Below are 17,796 nucleotides of genomic sequence, written 5' to 3' on the forward strand. Positions count from 1 at the left end.
GCCTCAGTTTGGCTGGCAGTCTCTGGGACTCTTTCCTTGTAGCCCAGAAGCTTCTGCCCTTGGAGATGTCCCCCACCTTCCCCTGCTCAAGTAGAGGCCTCCCCAGAAATCTTCCCTTTGGAGCAAATCCGGGAAAGGCAAGAGTTCTTCAGGCCAACCAGCTTCATCCCAGCCTCTGCTGGGCAGGCCAAGGTGCCAGGGAGCATGACCTGTGCAGCCTACCACCCTGGTCACCTCTCCTTGTGTTACCTTTCCCTGCTCCCCACTCCCCACCCAGCCCTTGGGTCACTGTGTGGTGGGAGCTTGTCACGGCCTGGGCTACCTGTTCGCTTGCCCCACAGGTAGTCTTGGTCTTTGACACACTTGTCATGCCAGTGGCAGAGTAGGCTTTTAAAACAGAGCTGACCATGTCACCTGCTTTTTGAAACCTCTGAATCCTTCTTGGGAAGTGGCTGGTTCTTGTCTATTCCATCACCAGAACAGGGTTGCCCCAGAGTCAGCGTCACTGTTTGGTCAGTGGCTGGGCTCCTCTTACCTCTGTGGCTCACTGGAGTTCCCTGGGCTACTCTTCTTCATCGTTTTGGTAATGGAGGCACCATGACACTCGTCTCATAGCATCTTCTCAGTTAAGGGGTGCATGCTGGAAACCTTGGAAACATCTGAGGCTCTTTCTCCTACTCCCCGTCAGAAGCAGGTTTAGGTTCTCCAAGGGAGGGAAGCTGAGTGCAGGTGGGTCATTCCTTTCTGCTGTACTTAGGAAGTTGCACTTGGGCTAGAAGACAGATGTGAAGCAGGTGTGGGCTGGGCCATAGCTCACCTTTGCTGGCTCTGTAGTGGGGCTGGGGTGTCTCAGGCCCCCCTGATGGATGCTGTTACCCCCTTACCCCATAGCTCATTGCCTGAGGAAAAGAACAAGAGCAGCACATCTTTTGAGACCTGCTCAAGGCCAAGTGAGAAGCTTGAGACAGAACCAGGGGAGCCAGATCCTGAACAGAAGAGGAGCCGTGCACGTGAACGAAGGCGGGAGGGCCGCTCCAAGACCTTTGACTGGGCTGAGTTCCGCCCCATCCAGCAGGCCTTGGCTCAGGAAAGGGCCAGCACTGTGGGGCCTGCTGATGCCCATGAACCGGGGCACCTTGAGGTAGAGCCAGGGGAGCTGGAGCGGGAACGTGCACGGCGGCGGGAAGAACGCCGCAAGAGATTTGGGATGCTGGACACTGCAGATGGACCAGGTGCTGAGGACATGACCCTGCGAATGGAGGTTGATAGGAGCCCAGGGTTGCCAGTGGCCACTGACCTCAAGACACAGAATGTCCATGTGGAGATTGAGCAGCGGTGGCATCAGGTGGAGACCACTCCTCTCCGGGAGGAAAAGCAGGTGCCCATTGCCCCCCTGCACCTGTCCTCCGAGGATGGAAGTGACCGACTCTCCACTCATGAGCTGACATCCCTGCTGGAGAAGGAGGTAATGGTGGGCCAGCTCCCCTAGTGCAGCAGCCTGTCCTGTGGGTTCAGCCATGTAGTCTCCCCCTCAGGATCCACAGACCCCTAGAGGACATGGGTGCATAGACAGGTCTTCAGAGTGGAGGTGGGGGACTGAGCACAGCAGGTTGCCTGTTTGGGATGGGGAAGGTGTGGCAGGCCTTTCCTGAAAGATGGAAGAATTCATGGTGCGTGTGGACCTAAGTAGCCGGACGCAAGGCTGATTGACTTGCAGGGTCCAACTGGTGGTCCTTTTTTCCCCATTATAAGGCATAAGCTGGAGGTTTTAAGTGGCAGGGCATGTGATTTCGATCTGCCCAGGCATTGCTAAGAAGTGTGGGTTGAAGCTGGAAGTAGAGAGACGGCCTGGGTGCTTTGTCAGTGACCTGAAGGGCTAGCCAGCAGACCCCAGGAGATATAGTTAGGACCAGATACTTAGGATGTAGAGGTGGGGTGTAGTGAGGTAAAGCTGGGCAGGCAGATCTAGGACCCCAACATAGAGCTGCATGAGCCAACTGTATTCCCATCATCTGATGCTCTCTTAGAAATGTATATCAGGATAAATCTGTAAAACCTCTTTCCACAAGGGATTTATATGCCTTGCTAGCAAGTTCCTTGGCCAAGGAAATTGCAGGGTAAGCATCCCTAGTCCAAAAATCCAAAAAACTTAAAAGTCCATAACTTTTTAAGGTCCAACATGTCACCACAATCAGAAAATTCTATACAATGAAGCTTTGTTTCATGCACAAAATAATCAAAAATACCGTATAAGGAGTTGGGTATGTTACTCATTGGTAGAACACTTGCCTGTCATCTGTGAAGCGCTGGGTGCAATTTGCAGCACTGCCAACACACACACACACACACACAGACACCCAAATGCAGTATAAAATTACCTTCAGGCTGCATATACTAAGGTGTAGATGAAACCTAAGTGGATTTTGTGTTTAGACTGAACTCATTACGTATAAGCAAATATTCCAAAATCATGAAAACTTGAAAACTAAAACACTTCTAGTCTGAAGCATTTTGGATAAAGGAAGTCTTTGTTCCACCTGCCCCTTAGGGATGCCTTTCAACAGCAGGCTTCTCCTACATCCACCGCGTCAGCATGCCTCACATGTCTCTTCTGGTTTTGTATTTTATTTATGAGTTAATAGTCATCACGAACATCAACACTTTGACTTTTCCATTTTATACACTTGCTAATAAAATAATACAGACAAGATGAGATAAAATAATTCAAACTCACATGACTCTAAGCTACCAAAAAAAACATGCTAGCCTTTAGGCCACACACTGAATCACCTGTCTATGGCTTCACGATCTGGGGTTGGTCTTTAATGCTTCATAACTGAGGATTTCCTGCTTCTTGCAGCCCAGCCAGGCAGCACACTGACTCCCTGCTGCTCAGTTGGCTCCTGACCACCAACCCCAGGAGGGCAGAGCACACATAGGAGCTAGAAGGTTTGGGGGAAAATGGGAGATGGATACATGAGTGAACTACAGCTTTTCAAAGTGAGAGGAGTATAAAATAGCTTATAGGTTTCCACATCTTGGTCAGATTTGGGGGGATGAGGGGGTACTGGGGATGGAACTCAGGGTCCCTCAACTACTAAGCCACATCCCCAGCCCTATGGTTTCCACATCTTGTTGGGGAAACTACAGGAACCTTTTTGCAAACAGAACTTCATGTGACATACATCATGTACAGCTGATCAAACAGTCATTTCAAGTTGGAGCCCCTCAGACCTCTGGTGGCCCCTGTGGAGGGCAACATGATCATTCCAAGGACCCCCAGAGACCCTGTTGGATGGTCTCTTTCTAGTGAAGATGGAAAGCCCGTAGTTCTCAGTGGGGCACACAGCCTGCTTCTCAGAAAGGAATTTCCTGCACAGGCCTTGGGACCTGTGGAAGGGCCTGCATGGTGAAACCATTAGTGCATGTGGAGGTTTGTGGGTACCAGGGTTACCTAGGTAGGAAGGACAAGCCTGTCCCTTGGCCCTCAGAGGGTAGTGGCTGCCAGTGTCATTTGTGGCCTGGAGCTGGAAGCTTCAATTCTGGTACTGCAGGTATAGGCCAGATACGCACATCCCTGGGGAACAGGAGACCCCAGAATCCTGAACAAATGAAGGAGGCACCTGTAGCAGGCCTGCTGCCTTCAGGAGGCCTCTGGGGGCCTGTGCTGTGTGGCTGCTTTTGTTTATTATTGTCACGTTGCTTAAGAAAATATCTTTATGCCAACAGCTGGAGCAGAGCCAGAAGGAGGCCTCGGACCTTCTGGAGCAGAACCGGCTCCTACAGGATCAGCTGAGAGTGGCCCTAGGCCGTGAGCAGAGCGCCCGGGAGGGCTATGTGCTCCAGGTAGGGGGCAGAGCAGTTGCTGAGGCCCAGAGTACAAACAGGGGCTTCAGTGTGAAGGGCACATGCTGGGGCCGGGCAGGCTAGGAATGTGCAAACCCCAGGGGAGCTCACACTTCAGCTTTTCTACCAGAAAGACCAGGATTCTGAAAATGCAGGGGGCTCTGGTTTGTTTTTCCCTTCTACTGTGACATTTTGAGAAACGGACCTGAAACCTCTACATTGAAGGGTTTTATTATAATGAAATCATTTTGGTGATCTCTCCTTTTGGCTCTCAAAGTAGCCAGTGTTTCTTATGAATACCATACATCTGTATGCCATGACCCATTGTTCTCACAAAAGTAGGATCAAGCCCATTTTACAGATTGGAGAAATTGAGTCACTCGACAAGTTGGTGCCTGCTTATGACCATTAGCGAGTTAGTCGCAGATCTAGAACTAGACCCCCTCCCTGCCCATGTCGCTGGGAACATGCAGACCTGGGCTGTCACTACTGGCCTAGTGGTTGTGCTTCTTACTTTCTGCGTAGGCTGAAATTTCAGGAGTCCATGACCCCGGCCCACAGCCCAGGGTGAAAATCAGAAGGGTAGCAGCCTGGGTCCTAAGCTGACAACCCACACCTGGTACCCTTTCCCCAGAGGTGTGTGCCACAGAGTCCCAGCCCACGACCAGACCCACAGTGTGGCCACCCTGATGGGCATGCGAGGCGGGAGGTGGCAGGTGTGAGGGCAAACAGCCTGGGTCACTGTCCAGCCTCATTCTAGGCCCCATGCTAGCTCTGAGGCACAGAAAAGACATGCCCCTGCCCCCACGGTACTGTTGATGAATTCGTTCTGGAAGGGAGTGGGGTGGGGTGACAGGACCAGGATTGAGGCTCTCAGTGAAAGCTGAGAGTGTGGCATTGGAATCAGGACCCTGAGTTCAAGAACTGACCCAAGAAGCAAGTGTTCCTCCCCCCTGTATCATCAGCTCCCTGCTGGTGTAGACCTAGTGATCCCGAGGGCCCTTTGACTCTGTTGCCCAGAGTCTGGTGAGTTGGTTGTCAGCATTTCTAGATGGTCATGCACTAACCTCTGTGTGAGGTGTCCCAGGTCTGCCTTCCTGCCTTTCCTCCCACCGTCTCTGCTCCTGCACGTGCCTTTGGCCTTCTTTCTCCCCCACATGCCTGCACCTTCCTCCCCTGCCCCTTTTAGTACATTCAGTGCCATGCCCAGTTCAGACTCTAAACCCATGGCAGCTGTCCTCCTCCTACATGTCCCACTCTGAGAACCTTGAGGTCATTTGTTCAGGCCCTCCCTGTTGGAGAGTATCTTTCTAAGCCTTGGTCGGGCCCCATCCTCCAAGAACCAACTTCGGTCAAGTGGTAAATGCACTACAGTGGGCTTTGCACATTGCTAACCTGGGAACGTTGCTGTGTGTCTGATGTGGACCATCACATCAGCCTTGTTAGCCACGGGTGGGCTGCTCTTCCTAACTTCCTGCTGCATCTAACAATGGGGGACTCTGCACCACCCCTGAGCTCTGGAAAGGCAGGAGCCTTGGGCCTGAGCATCAAGAGGTGTAATGCTGGGAGGGTGCTGCACTAACTGGTGGGAGGAGCTTGCATGGTTTGACGTTGAGTGTGAGTTTAACTGGAACTTAACATAACTGAGTGTCACATCTGTGGCTTCCCCACCAGTAGACCAGGAGGGAACCTGAGCAGGCCAGATTGTAGGCGGGATTCTCCTCACTCTTTTTCATGTTTTTTTTTTTTTTTTCTCTTGCATTATATTAGTTCTGTCCATTCTGCATGCCTTTTACCTGGGGGAGTTTTCTTTCTTTTGTGTTTTGTTTTTTTGCATGCTTCACTCTCTTATTTTGAACTCCACAAAGGTTTGTTTTGTTCATTATACATTTTACTCCATGGTTTGCGTTCCCCCTCGTTTTGTCTTCTTACAGGTAGAGATTAGTTCTTCCTGTTACTGTGGAGGCCTGGCTACGCTTTCCAAAGGACAGTATTCCAGATGTCACCTCACTGACATCTCCTGAGTGGTTACCTTCCTTCCTTCTCTCCCTGTCTTGGAAGGAAGTGACATCACTTACCTGCACCTTGCGTCCTGCGCTTGTTTAGGATTTGTGGTCTAGAACTGTGTATCTTTTGTTTTGCAAAACAGATGCAGGCGCTGTGCTCCCCTGTCCCGCTTCCCGCCGTCCTCTCGTCCTTCAGTCTGTTTTGCTTCTCAGTGTGTTCCATTACTCAGTTTTGTTTGGTTTATTTCTCCTAGAAGCTGTTCGGTTAGAGCTGTATTTTGGTGTTATTGTCCATGTTTTCTGTTACCTGGAAACAACTTACCAAAAAATAATCATAATAATTAAGATAATTCGTTGGAGTTTTTTAAATGGGAAAAAAAAAAAGTTGTACAAAGGATAAAAGGCAAACCCACCAAGGAACTTTTCTGTGGTTGATCTTGGCCAGAGGTGTGACACTCAGAACGGGGAGGCCCGAGTGTTACTAACCAGTATTTAATCGATTTTTTTAAGACTGAAGTGGCCACCTCCCCGTCGGGTGCCTGGCAGAGGCTCCATAGAGTCAACCAAGACCTCCAAAGTGAGCTGGAAGCCCAGTGCCAGCGGCAGGAGCTGATCACGCAGCAGATACAGACCCTGAAACGTAGCTATGGGGAGGCCAAGGATGCGATCCGGCACCACGAGGCCGAGATCAGGAGCCTGCAGGCGAGGCTCAGCAACGCCGCCGCTGAGCTGGCCATCAAAGAGCAGGCACTGGCCAAGCTCAAAGGCGAGCTGAAGCTGGAGCAGGGCAGGGTCCGTGAGCAGCTGGAGGAGCGGCAGCACAGTGAGGCCGCGCTAAGCGGCCAGCTGAGGGCCAGCGAGCAAAAGCTCAAGAGCGCAGAGGCCCTGCTGCTAGAGAAGACTCAGGAGCTGCGGGACCTGGAGATGCAGCAGGCCCTACAGCGGGACCGGCAGAAGGAGGTACAGAGGCTTCAGGAGCGCATTGCTGACCTCAGCCAGCAACTGGGTGCCAGCGAGCAGGCCCAGCGGCTGATGGAGGAGAAGTTGCAGAGGAACTATGCGCTGCTGCTGGAGAGCTGCGAGGAGGAGAAGCAGGCACTGCTGCAGAACCTGAAGGAGGTGGAGGACAAGGCCAGCGCCTATGAGGAACAGCTGCAGGGCCATGCGCAGCAGGTGGAGGCTCTCCAGAAAGAGAAGCTTAGTGCCAAGTGTGAGGGCAGTGAGCAAGTGCACCAGCTGGAGGAGCAGCTGGAGGCCCGGGAGGCCAGCATCCGCCAGCTTGCTGAGCATGTGCAGAGCCTCCGTGATGAGCGGGACCTCATCAGGCAGAGGTTCCAAGAGCTGATGGAGCGTGTGGCCACATCCGATGGGGATGTGGCTGAGCTTCGGGAGAAACTGAGAGGAAGAGAAGCTGACTACCAAAACCTGGAGCACTCACACCGTAGGGTCTCTGGCCAGCTGCAGAGCATGCGCACTCTGCTGAGAGAGAAGGAGGAGGAACTGAAGCACATCAAGGAAGCACATGAGAGAGTTCTGGAAAAGAAAGAGCAGGACCTCAACGAGGCTTTGGTTAAAATGGTGGCCTTGGGGAGCAGTTTAGAGGAAACAGAAATTAAGCTGCAGGCAAAAGAAGAGATTTTAAGGAAATTTGCAGATGAGTGTCCAAAGGAATTGGAAGAGCCACAGAACACCCCGGAAGAAACAGAGGACCGGGGTTTACTCTCGGGCCAACAGCTCCCAACCGCTGGGGCACCTCCAGGCTTACCCCACATGCGGCTGGAAGATGAAGACTCGGGAGCGGGGCTGGGGGAAGAATGTGGGGATGGCAGCCCCAGCAGGGAAGAGAGTGCAGTGCCCCTGAAGTCCTTGGATGCTCCTGACAGGGAGGGGCATCCACAGAGCACAGCCAAACCCGACCAGGGAGCACCTGGTGTTAAAAGGCAAAGAATTCGGTTCTCCACAATCCAGTGCCAAAGATACATCCACCCTGAGGGGTCTGAGAAGACCTGGACCAGCAGCACGTCATCAGACACCAGCCAGGACCGGTCACCCTCAGAGGAGAGCATGTCCTCAGAGGTCACCCCTAACACGCTGCCTGTGGCCGGAGACTCCGAGACATACCTCTCCATAATCCACTCCCTGGAGACCAAGCTGTACGTCACCGAGGAAAAGCTGAAGGAAGTGACCGTGAGGCTAGAAAGCCAGCAGGGCCAGAGCCAGGAGGCGCTCCTCGCACTGCACCACCAGTGGGCCGGCACCGAGGCGCAGCTCCGCGAGCAGCTCCGCACCAGCCTGCTGCAGGTCGGCGCCCTGGCCTCCCAGCTGGAGCAGGAGAGACAAGAGAGGGCCACGAGTATTGAGAGCCATGTTGGGGAGCTAGGGGACTTCCAGGCAAAAAACAGTCAGGCCCTGACATGCTTGGAAAACTGCCGCCAACAACTAAGGTCCCTGCCACACGCCGGCCAGGAGGATGAGCGGGAGGCACATGCGGCCTCCCTGGCCAGTGTGGAGAGCACACTTACGAGTGCCATCCAGGCCCTGCAGTCCTGGCCAGCCTCCACAGGTGGTGGGGCCCAGGCTGGGCAGGAGGAGGGGTGCTCCGTGGAGAGCGGGGTGGCAGCGCCTCTGCGCCAGCACGTGCTGAGTGAGCAGGAGCAGGCAAAGCTGCTTTCTGACCAGATGGCCCTGGAGGCAGCCCTGATCGGCCAAATAGCAGACTCGCTGAAGAGCACGACCTCAGACGTGTCTCGCCTTCTCCGTGAGGCTGCATGGTCGGAAGAGCGCTTGCTGGAGGGAGAGAGTTGTGCCGTCTCTGCTGACGCCCCAGCAGAGGCCTGGGCCAGGAAAGTGCTGGTGGATGGCGAGTTCTGGAGCCAGGTCGAGTCCCTGAGTAAACACCTTGGGACACTGGGAGGAGAGGCAACCAGCTCATCAGGAGATGGGCAGCAGCATGTCCCCCAAGGCCTGGCCGATGCCACATGGGTCCGGGCAGAGCTCAGCTTTGCCACACAATTGGTGAGGGAGTCATTCCACCGTAGGCTGCAGAGTGTCCAAGAGACCCTGCGGGGGACGCAGACTGCCCTGCAGCGGCACAAATGTGTGTTGGGGGAAATCCTGGGAGCTTATGGAACCCCAGATTTTGAGAGAGTGATGCAGCGGGTTTCAGAAGCCCTCGGGCGTCCAGAGGGCAGTGTGGACAGTGTGCCGACATCCTGGGACCTGAGACTGTTAGGAGAGGTTCTGAGTCCAGACACAGACAGCTCCCAGGAACCCTTGCATGTGTCCCATCAGAGCCCTGGGGCCCTTGTTGCTATTCAGGAAGAGCTTGCCCAGCAGCTGAGAGAGAAAGCCAGCATCCTAAAGGAGATCGCTGCTGCTTTGCCAGCCCTACCCCCTGCTGAGTCGTTAAGGGATTGTCGGAAGCTTCTGCAGACATCTCAGACTCTCTCCTACAGTGCTTGTTTGGGAGGCCTTGGTCAGTATTCATCCTTACTGGTTCAGGATGCAATCATTCAGGCTCAGGTGTGCTATGCGGCCTGCAAACTCCGGTTAGAGTATGAAAAGGAACTTCGATTTTACAAGGAGTCCTGGCAAACCAGGGAGACCTCCTGCCAAGAACAGGCACAAGTGGTTGGGGCCCTGCGGGAGGAGTACGAGGAGCTCCTCCGCAAGCAAAAAAGTGAGTATCTGGAGGTGATTGCCCTCATAGAAAGGGAAAATGCCGAGCTCAAGGCCAAGGTGAGCCAGCTGGACCATCAGCAGAGGTGTTTGGAAGAAGCAGAGAGCAAGCACAGTGAGAGCATGTTTGCCCTGCAGGGCAGGTATGAGGAGGAGATCAGGTGTGTGGTAGAGCAGCTGAACCGCACTGAGAACACACTGCAGGCCGAGCGCAGCCGGGTCCTAAGCCAGCTGGACGCCTCCGTCAGAGACAAACAGGACATGGAGCGGCAGCATGTTCAGCAGATGCAGACACTGGAGGACAGATTCCAGCTGAAGATCAAGGAGCTGCAGGCCATCCACGAGGAAGAGCTAAGGGCCTTGCAGGAGCATTACTCACGGAGCCTGCTGCGCCTGCAGGAGACCCTCAGCCTCTGCCAGCAGCAGTGCCCTGAAGCCCTGCCAGCCCCCTCCCCCCGATGGCGGCCAGAGTCTGGGGCTGCCCCACAGGCAGCCCAAGGAGAAGCTGACTCCATGACAGGGCTGCGGGAGCGCATCCAGGAACTGGAGGCCCAGATGGATGTAATGCGCGAAGAGCTGGGCCACAAGGAGCTGGAGGGCGATGCAGCCACACTGCGGGAGAAATACCAGCGGGACTTTGAGAATCTCAAGGTCTTCAGCACTTAATTTGCTAAATTGATTCTACTTGCAGATGCAGGGAGGGGGGCTTCAGGGGCTGCCAGGGCTCTCAGGGCTCTCAGAGCTGGGTGGTATTTCTCCATTCTTGGCTGCCGTATGGCCAGAATCAGATGCTGTTCTTCTGTCCCTCTATTCATTGGTCAGGGTAGGGTCTGAGCATCACCCACCCAGAAGGAGGACCAGTGGAAAGAAGGCAGGGTCCCTGTGGAGAAGAGAGTGCAGTCCATGCTCCCAGGGCAGCCCCACCACCTTGTTCCACCCTCACAGAATCCAAGGCTGAGGCATCTGCCCGAGGACTGCCTTGTACTCTTCAAGTGCAGTCACGTTTTTCCTGACTGTCCTAGGAGTTGGATTTTCCCATATAGGACTATTTTCAAGTGTCAAGGGTCTCTTTTCCTTTTTTGTTCGTTTTGTTTTTTGGTGCTGGGGATCGAACCCCTGGGCCTTGTGCATACAAGGCAAGCACCCTATCCACTGAGCTATATCCCCAGCCCCAAGGGTCCCTTTTGTGTCCCAGCTACCCGTAAGTACCAGCACTGAGTAGGCACTTGTCTAAGAAAGGCTTTTCTCTGGACCACAGTTTTAGGCAGCTCCTGTTCCCTTCCCCAGTAGCTGCAAAAGAGACTGACCTCTACATCCACCTGTTTGGCACTGCCTTGTAGGCCCTGGCCCACAGAGGTGGTGTCTCAGGCCGGGCCAGTGGAGCAGTCCAAATGCTCTGGCCACCCCCACTTTGTGACCTCACTGCAATATGCACATAGCTGCCTGGGCATCATCCTAGAGGTTCTTGACATCCTTTAGACTCAACTTTGCCCCAGTAACTGTGCCCTCATTTCCCTCTTCCTCTGACAGGTATGTATGACACATGCCTAGGCCCTTCAGGCAGAGCCAACACTGATCCCCCTGTCCCTTCACAGGCAGTTGCTCCTGCCAGCCAACAACTACTTCCTGGCAGAACATGGTGACTGCTTCCCAATACCTTACTCTAGTGCTGAAAGTGACCGAAAACCGTCCTTATTCTTTGCCTCTGTGTGATGACCTAGCCCCTACCAAAGACAAGAAGGGGAGTCAGGAGCAAGCACTTCTCAGGCAGCCACAATGCTGCTCTCAGTCCAGGTTCCCTGCTCGGTCCAAGCCTTCAACCACCATCATGAACTGTGAGAACATTTTAGTGGCTGTTTTCCCCAGTTGCATATGCAGTGACCCTCTGGTTACTTCACTGAGCGCAGCATCAGCTAGGTCTGGGTGTGCATTTAAAAGTAAGTGGCACTGCCAGGCATGGTGGTACCTGCCTATAATTCCAACTGCTGGGAAGGCTGAGTCTGTAGGATTCTAAGTTCAAGGCCAGCCTGGGCTACTTAGCAAGATCCTATTTCAAAAAGAATTAGGGGTATAGCTCAGCGGTAGAGCATTTGCCTGGCATGTGCAGGACCCTGGTTCAATCTCTGAGACCACAAAGCAAAAACTAAAAGGGAAAAGAAAGAGAAGAAAATGGCACAGACCTTGGTTTTGACCCCAGTTCACTTCTGGTGAGGGGTACTGGAGATCGAACTCGGGGGCACTCAACCACTGAGCCACATCCCCAGCCCCGTCCTGTGCCTAGGCACTTCCAGCCCACGTATGGTATTCTCCTTGACCCTTAGACACATGCAGAGCTTATACCCAGCAATCTCTTGAGTTCCTTTATACAGATTTCTCCCTGGATCTGACAGACTAGGGGTGCTGGCCGTAGGGTCAGCGTCCCTACCACCTGTACAACTGTGTATCATAGTCATTGAGGAATCATTCTTGGTCCCAGGGAAGACTGACTTAAAAATTAAAATTGTTTGTAGATCTTCCCCCCCTGCACCCCCCACACACACACATTCAGGATTAAACCCAGGGCCCATGCATGCTAGGCAAGTGTTTACCACTGAACTACATCCTCAGCCGTGGATTAATTTTTTTTTTAACATATGTGTTTAATAAAGAAGCAGCTGGGTCTTTAAAGATACCTCAGTATTTCTGTTAGAAATGTTTTGACCCTTAACTTCATATGTTCCAAAACACTCAAAATAAGACATAAGAAAGTGACAGAATTTGCCTGGCATGTGCAGGACCCTGGGAGCAGGGAACCTGGACTGAGAGCAGCATCGTGGCTGCCTGAGAAGGTGCTTGCTCCTGGCTCCCCTTCTTGTCTTTGGTAGGAGCTAGGTCATCACACAGAGGCAAAGAATAAGGACAGTTTTTGGTTACTTACTGCAGGGTAAATATCCTCAATCTGGAAATTTGAAGCTTTTTGAACACCAGCATGACTAGTAGAAAATGTCACACCTGACCTCATGTAATAGGTCACAGTCAAAACAGAAGCACTCTAAAAATATTGTGCAAAATTACCTTTGGGCCCTGTGAAACTTAAGTGAATTTCATGTTTAGACTTGAGCCCCATCTCCAAGATATCTGATATATGCAAATATTCCAAAATCTAAATAAAATCCAGAATTGGGAATGCTTCTAGTCCAAGTGATAGAGATACTATACCTGAGAAGTTGTGACTAAACCAAGCACATGGCGCGGAGCAAGGAGCCTAACCCTGGGAGGCTCCCGTCAGACCAAGCTGGGCCCCAGGGTTTCCACAGCTGTCCTGTGGTGTTCAGGCACCCGGAGGAGAGGAGGCCCAGGAGACAGATGACTTCCAGGGTTGAGCTGCTGGGGGAGGGATGCCCCCTTAATGGAGAGCAGTGGTTAAGACCTTGGCCAGCACAGCAGATCTGTGGCCGTGAAGTGCAGGCTCTGACCAGGAACTTAAAGTCCTGAATGAGCAGGGCGCGTTGATTGGAGATCTTAGGGAAAGGTACTGAAGCATGATGGTTTGGCTCTTGATATCCTTTCTTGAGTCTACAGGCAGGAAGAGTAGATACTGGATTAAAGCCTCGAGTGGGGAAGGCCTCCCCTGTTAGTTGTACTTGGAAAGCAGTGTGGCCACATTCCTCCAGCATTCAAGACAGCAGGGCTGGGCTGGGGCTCAGCGGTAGAGCACTCGCCTAGCATGGGTGAGGCACCGGGTTCAGTCCTCAGCACCACATAGAGATAAAGGTATCATGTCTGTCTGCAACAACAAAAAAGTATTTTTAAAAAGTAGCAAAAGACCTGATCCCTGCCCTGAAGTGGATCTTGTAAGGAGTTTAGACACAGCGTACCCTTACGTGCTCAAAGTAGCTGCACGCTCTAGCCACTCACAGTCATGGGGCTCACGTGGGCACAGCTCTGAGAGGTCAGGTGTGGGCTTCCTCTGGCTGAGTGGGATAGTTTGGTCTCTTCCTGTGGCACACCCCTGTCCTGCCAGGTTATAATGAGGCTGTCCCTGTTCCGTGTCTTGTTGAAGTTGAGAGCTCGTATTTTCCTTCAAAAGAGAAAGAAAAGAGGAAGGCACAGGCTAACAGGAAGGGGATCCTGTGGTCCATTCTGACTCCCTCAGTGGACATCTGAGAAGTTAAACAACAGTTTGAGGTCACAATATGGCTAGTGTCAGGGACAGCCCTCCCCCCAAGCTCCCAGAAATGGGCCCTGTATAACACCAACCAGCAGGGAATAGAGCCCCCCCAAGCCAGGCCCCACCCCAGGATAGCCTTGGCTCCCTCAAGCTGTCACCTGCCTGTGAGAGCACGAAGTGTGTGCCTGTCACCCCACACCAGCTGCAGCCAGCAAGTGTGTTCCGACCTCCCTCCTGTCAATTCTCCCTCACAGTGGTGTGCACAGGCCCCGTTTAAACCCCCTTCACACCCTCCTCTCACCCAGAATACCAAAGTCCCACCAAGAAACGGGATTCAGAGCAGTTCTAGAAAATAGATGGCGAGTGTAGGCTGTAAACACCCTCAGCTGCCTGGTGGCCTGGGGAAGGCCATGGAGATCCCCACACCACCCCAGGAGCCTGCCCCCCCAGAGCCCCTTGGGATGTGCACTGGCTGCGAGTTATCACTGGGCCTGGACGGGGCAGGGTTGCTGTCCATTTATCATACAGGACAATAGTGCAGGCAGATGGAGAAATCGATAAGCCCCTTTTGCATTCTGCAGGCCACATGTGAGCGGGGCTTTGCTGCAATGGAGGAAACACACCAGAAGAAGATTGAAGATCTGCAGAGGCAGCACCAGAGGGAGCTGGAGAAGCTGAGGGAAGAGAAAGACCGCCTCCTGGCTGAGGAGACGGCCGCCACCATCTCAGGTGGGGCTGGGGCACCAAGAGCAGCGTCCAACCCACCTCCTGGGCCGGGCCTGCAGCTCGGTCACCACCCTTGCTGAGCATTCTGTCTGGGATTGGAGCTTCGTTTTGAGAGGAGGTGTTCTTTGTCTGAGGCAGGGGCTGGTTTGAGGAGTCCTTTGAAAGCCAGTGCTCCAGCACCGCTGGCTCCCCAGGGGACCTGGGCCTTCCTGTCTAGCCCCTGCGACAGAGGCCATCAGCATGAGGACCCTCTGGCCACAGCAGCCTAGACACCAGAGGGGAGAGGTGTGCAGCTTCTCTCTGGCGACACTGTCACCACCTGAGCAAGCCCGTCCCGTCTGTGCGGTGTTGCCTTCCCTCCTCATGATCAGTAAGATTACAGTAACTCATCATGTAGTGGCAAGGAAGAAAGTTCTGGAAAAGCTGTGTGTTTTATAAACTCGTACTCCAATTTAACATCCATGTTTAGTCAGTTTGGCGTTGTGGTGTTGGCGGTCCTGGGAATTGAGCCCCCAGAGGGCACTACCACTGAACCATGTCCCCAGCCCTTTTTATTTTGAGACAGGGCCTTGCTAAATTGCTGAGGCTGGCCTTGAATCTGGACTCCTCCTGTCAGCCTCCGCATCCCCTATGGCAGGAGTTGGCAGGGAGTTCCCCCTCAGAGAACTGCTGGTGGGAGGCAGCCTGTCGGAGCGTGTGTTCCTGAGGGGTGCAGTGTCCGTGGTGTTCACATGTCACACTGTCCTGACCTACCGAGCCCCCGGGAAGGAAGGGTACAGTGGGGAGTGGCATTGCTGGATGTGCAGCCCCAGCCTCTGGGTGCTGAGGGCCATGTCCTCGCCCACAGCCATTGAAGCCATGAAGAATGCCCATCGGGAGGAGATGGAACGCGAGCTAGAGAAGAGCCAGCGGTCTCAAATCAGCAGCATCAACTCGGACATCGAAGCCCTGAGGCGACAGTACCTGTGAGTCACCCAGCCCCAGGCAGGGCCCCTGGGGGAGGCCCACAGGTGGAGACCCCTGCCTTCCTGGGTCTCTGTGAGAGCTTGAGGGTTGGTCCTAGGAGAAGCCATGGTGTCGGACCCCCAGACCACCTTCCTCTCCAGGGGTGGGACACAGCCCACCTGAGGCTTCCTGTACTAAACAAAAACTGATCACTAAAATCCAAAGAAAGAGGTGCAATTGGTGAAATTCTGAAACAGCTTGTCCAGACTGGTGTAGAGGCCACCCCACAATTTATTCTCCATCAATGGCTCCATCACCTCATAAGAAACGAGGAGCCTGGCTGGTGCCTGGTGCCTGGTGCTCCATGGCTGTACGTAGCTGAAGTCACCACAGTCTCTGTGGTCACCTTGTATGTGCCGGTTCCCTTTCCCTAAGTGGGGGAGTGGGGAGAAGACTCCAGAGCAGTCCTGTTGATCTTCTTTCCCCCTCTGTAGAATTGACGCAGCTGGGACCCTTGGGTTGGCCTTGGGGGTCTGTTTATTGCTTAGACTGTGCCAAGGTCTCCAGGACATGTCAAAGGCCAGGACCCTGCCTCAGGAACAGTCAGTGCAGCAGAGCCAAGGCCACAGTAGTTTAGGTGACATCCCATAGAGTAGCCATGCTCACCTGGCTGGGCCGAGCTAACAGGTGCCAAGGCCTGGGTGACCCCTCCTTGGTTCCACCAGTAGGAAGTTGGCCCTTGTGGATCCAGGGGGCCGAGAACTACCAAAGGGCTGGTTCTCTGCATCTCGCACACCCACTGGGTCTTCCGGGGATGGCAGAAGTAGGCTCACTGAAAACAGCTCCTGGTCAGGAGAGCTGCCTGCCCGAGTTCTCTTAGAAACCCGACATCCACGTTGCTGTTGGTGACTGAATTCTGTCCCTAGAAGTGTCATTTTGTAACTCCTGGGCTGTGGGGGAGGACCAGGAAGGACACGGAGTGGGTTATGCCTGCCCTTTGCTGTACTGCTGTGGTGTCTAGTTGACCCTTGGGTGTGGGAAGGGGCCTGGGTCCTGGATCAAGGGTGGAGTGCTGAGCGCCCCTCTCCCCAGGGAGGAGCTGCAGTCGGTGCAGCGGGAGCTAGAGGTCCTCTCGGAGCAGTACTCGCAGAAGTGCCTGGAGAATGCCCACCTGGCCCAGGCCCTGGAGGCCGAGCGGCAGGCCCTGCGGCAGTGCCAGCGTGAGAACCAGGAGCTCAACGCCCACAACCAGGTGAGCCTGAAGTCAGGTGAGGCTGAGCTGGGACCAGACCTCACCCCGAAGGTGGTCCTGAGGGTCTCTGAACCATGGCGTGGCCATCCACACTGCAGGCCACCCAGTGACGGCCACTTGGTAGTTCTCATCACGTTGCCAGAAACTCACTGCATATGGCCAGAGCAAGCTTGTCTGCTCAGACCAGTTGTTGGAGTTCAGAATCTCTCTTCCTGAGACCAAGAGCAGAGTGGTTTCTCTGAACCTCTCATTCATTGCCAGGCAGGGTCCAGGGCTCATCCCTGAGAGTCAGATGCCCTGTTCCTTGGGGAGTAAAACTTAAATTGCCAGGGTTAGGATTCTTGTGTTTGTTTTTGTCAGAATATTCCCTTAAAATTTGCTGCTGCTTAGGAATTGGAGGTACATTTAAATCCTGGCTAGCCAAAGGGTACAAGTTAGTGACTTTGAGTCAGTGGAAGTTCCTCTGTGGCACATGTGACACTGCCCTCTGCCAGCCCGCCCTGCATGACCTCCCTGCCCGCATCACACAGCCTAATGCTCAGGCCACACAGGACTGGACATTTAGTTGCTCATGTAAACATTGCGGTGGCAAGGAGGCAGAATAGCCACATCCTGCAGGAGCTCACGTGGGATAAACCACGAAACAAGCAGATACTTTATTAATAAAGAGAGGTGTTAAGGTTTATGGAATCCTCACACAACTCTACAGATACAAATAGCCCTCCATATCTCAATTTGCATCCATGGATGCAACCAATATGGTGGGAAATATTTGGGTCAAGAGTTGGATCCACACTGAACGTGTACACATTTTTTTCCTTATCACATTTTTTTCCTTATCATTATCCCCTAAACAACACAATACAGCTGTGTGCATTGCATTTACTTTGTATTATGTATCATAAGTGATCTAGTTTGAAGTATATAGGAGGGGCTGTGGCTGTGGCTCAGCAGAAAAACGCTCGCCTAGCATGAACAAGGCACTGGTTTTGACCCTCAGCACCACATAAATGTAAAATAAAGATATTTTGTCTACCTAAAACTTAAGAATAAATATTTTTTAAAGATAAATAAAGTGTGCAGGAGAAGGTGCATAGGTCATATGCAAATGCTGCTACTTTGTGTAAAAGGCTTCAGCAGCCATGCACCTGGGTATCTGTGAGAGTCTTGAACCAGTCCCCTACCAATACCAA

The 17,796-nt window shown here is 53.3% G+C and overlaps 1 protein-coding gene across 5 annotated transcripts in view; it reads left to right on the forward strand.

Moving 5' to 3' along the window:
* Mprip (myosin phosphatase Rho interacting protein) overlaps positions 1-17,796 on the forward strand; it is a 134,083-nt gene that overhangs the window by 107,761 nt on the left and 8,526 nt on the right. For 4 of the 5 annotated variants that reach the window (XM_077801173.1, XM_077801175.1, XM_026408719.2 and 1 more), the window contains exons 14-18: positions 892-1,465; positions 3,730-3,846; positions 14,262-14,409; positions 15,254-15,371; positions 16,444-16,603. In XM_077801173.1, the coding sequence (XP_077657299.1) occupies positions 892-1,465; positions 3,730-3,846; positions 14,262-14,409; positions 15,254-15,371; positions 16,444-16,603 (1,117 nt within the window). Of the gene's footprint in view, positions 1-891; positions 1,466-3,729; positions 3,847-6,362; positions 10,182-14,261; positions 14,410-15,253; positions 15,372-16,443; positions 16,604-17,796 lie in introns of all 5 variants that reach the window. The other variant, XM_026408721.2, reaches the window with a different exon arrangement.

Source organism: Urocitellus parryii, chromosome 7 (genome assembly GCF_045843805.1).
Source record: "Urocitellus parryii isolate mUroPar1 chromosome 7, mUroPar1.hap1, whole genome shotgun sequence".
Lineage (NCBI taxonomy): Eukaryota > Metazoa > Chordata > Mammalia > Rodentia > Sciuridae > Urocitellus > Urocitellus parryii.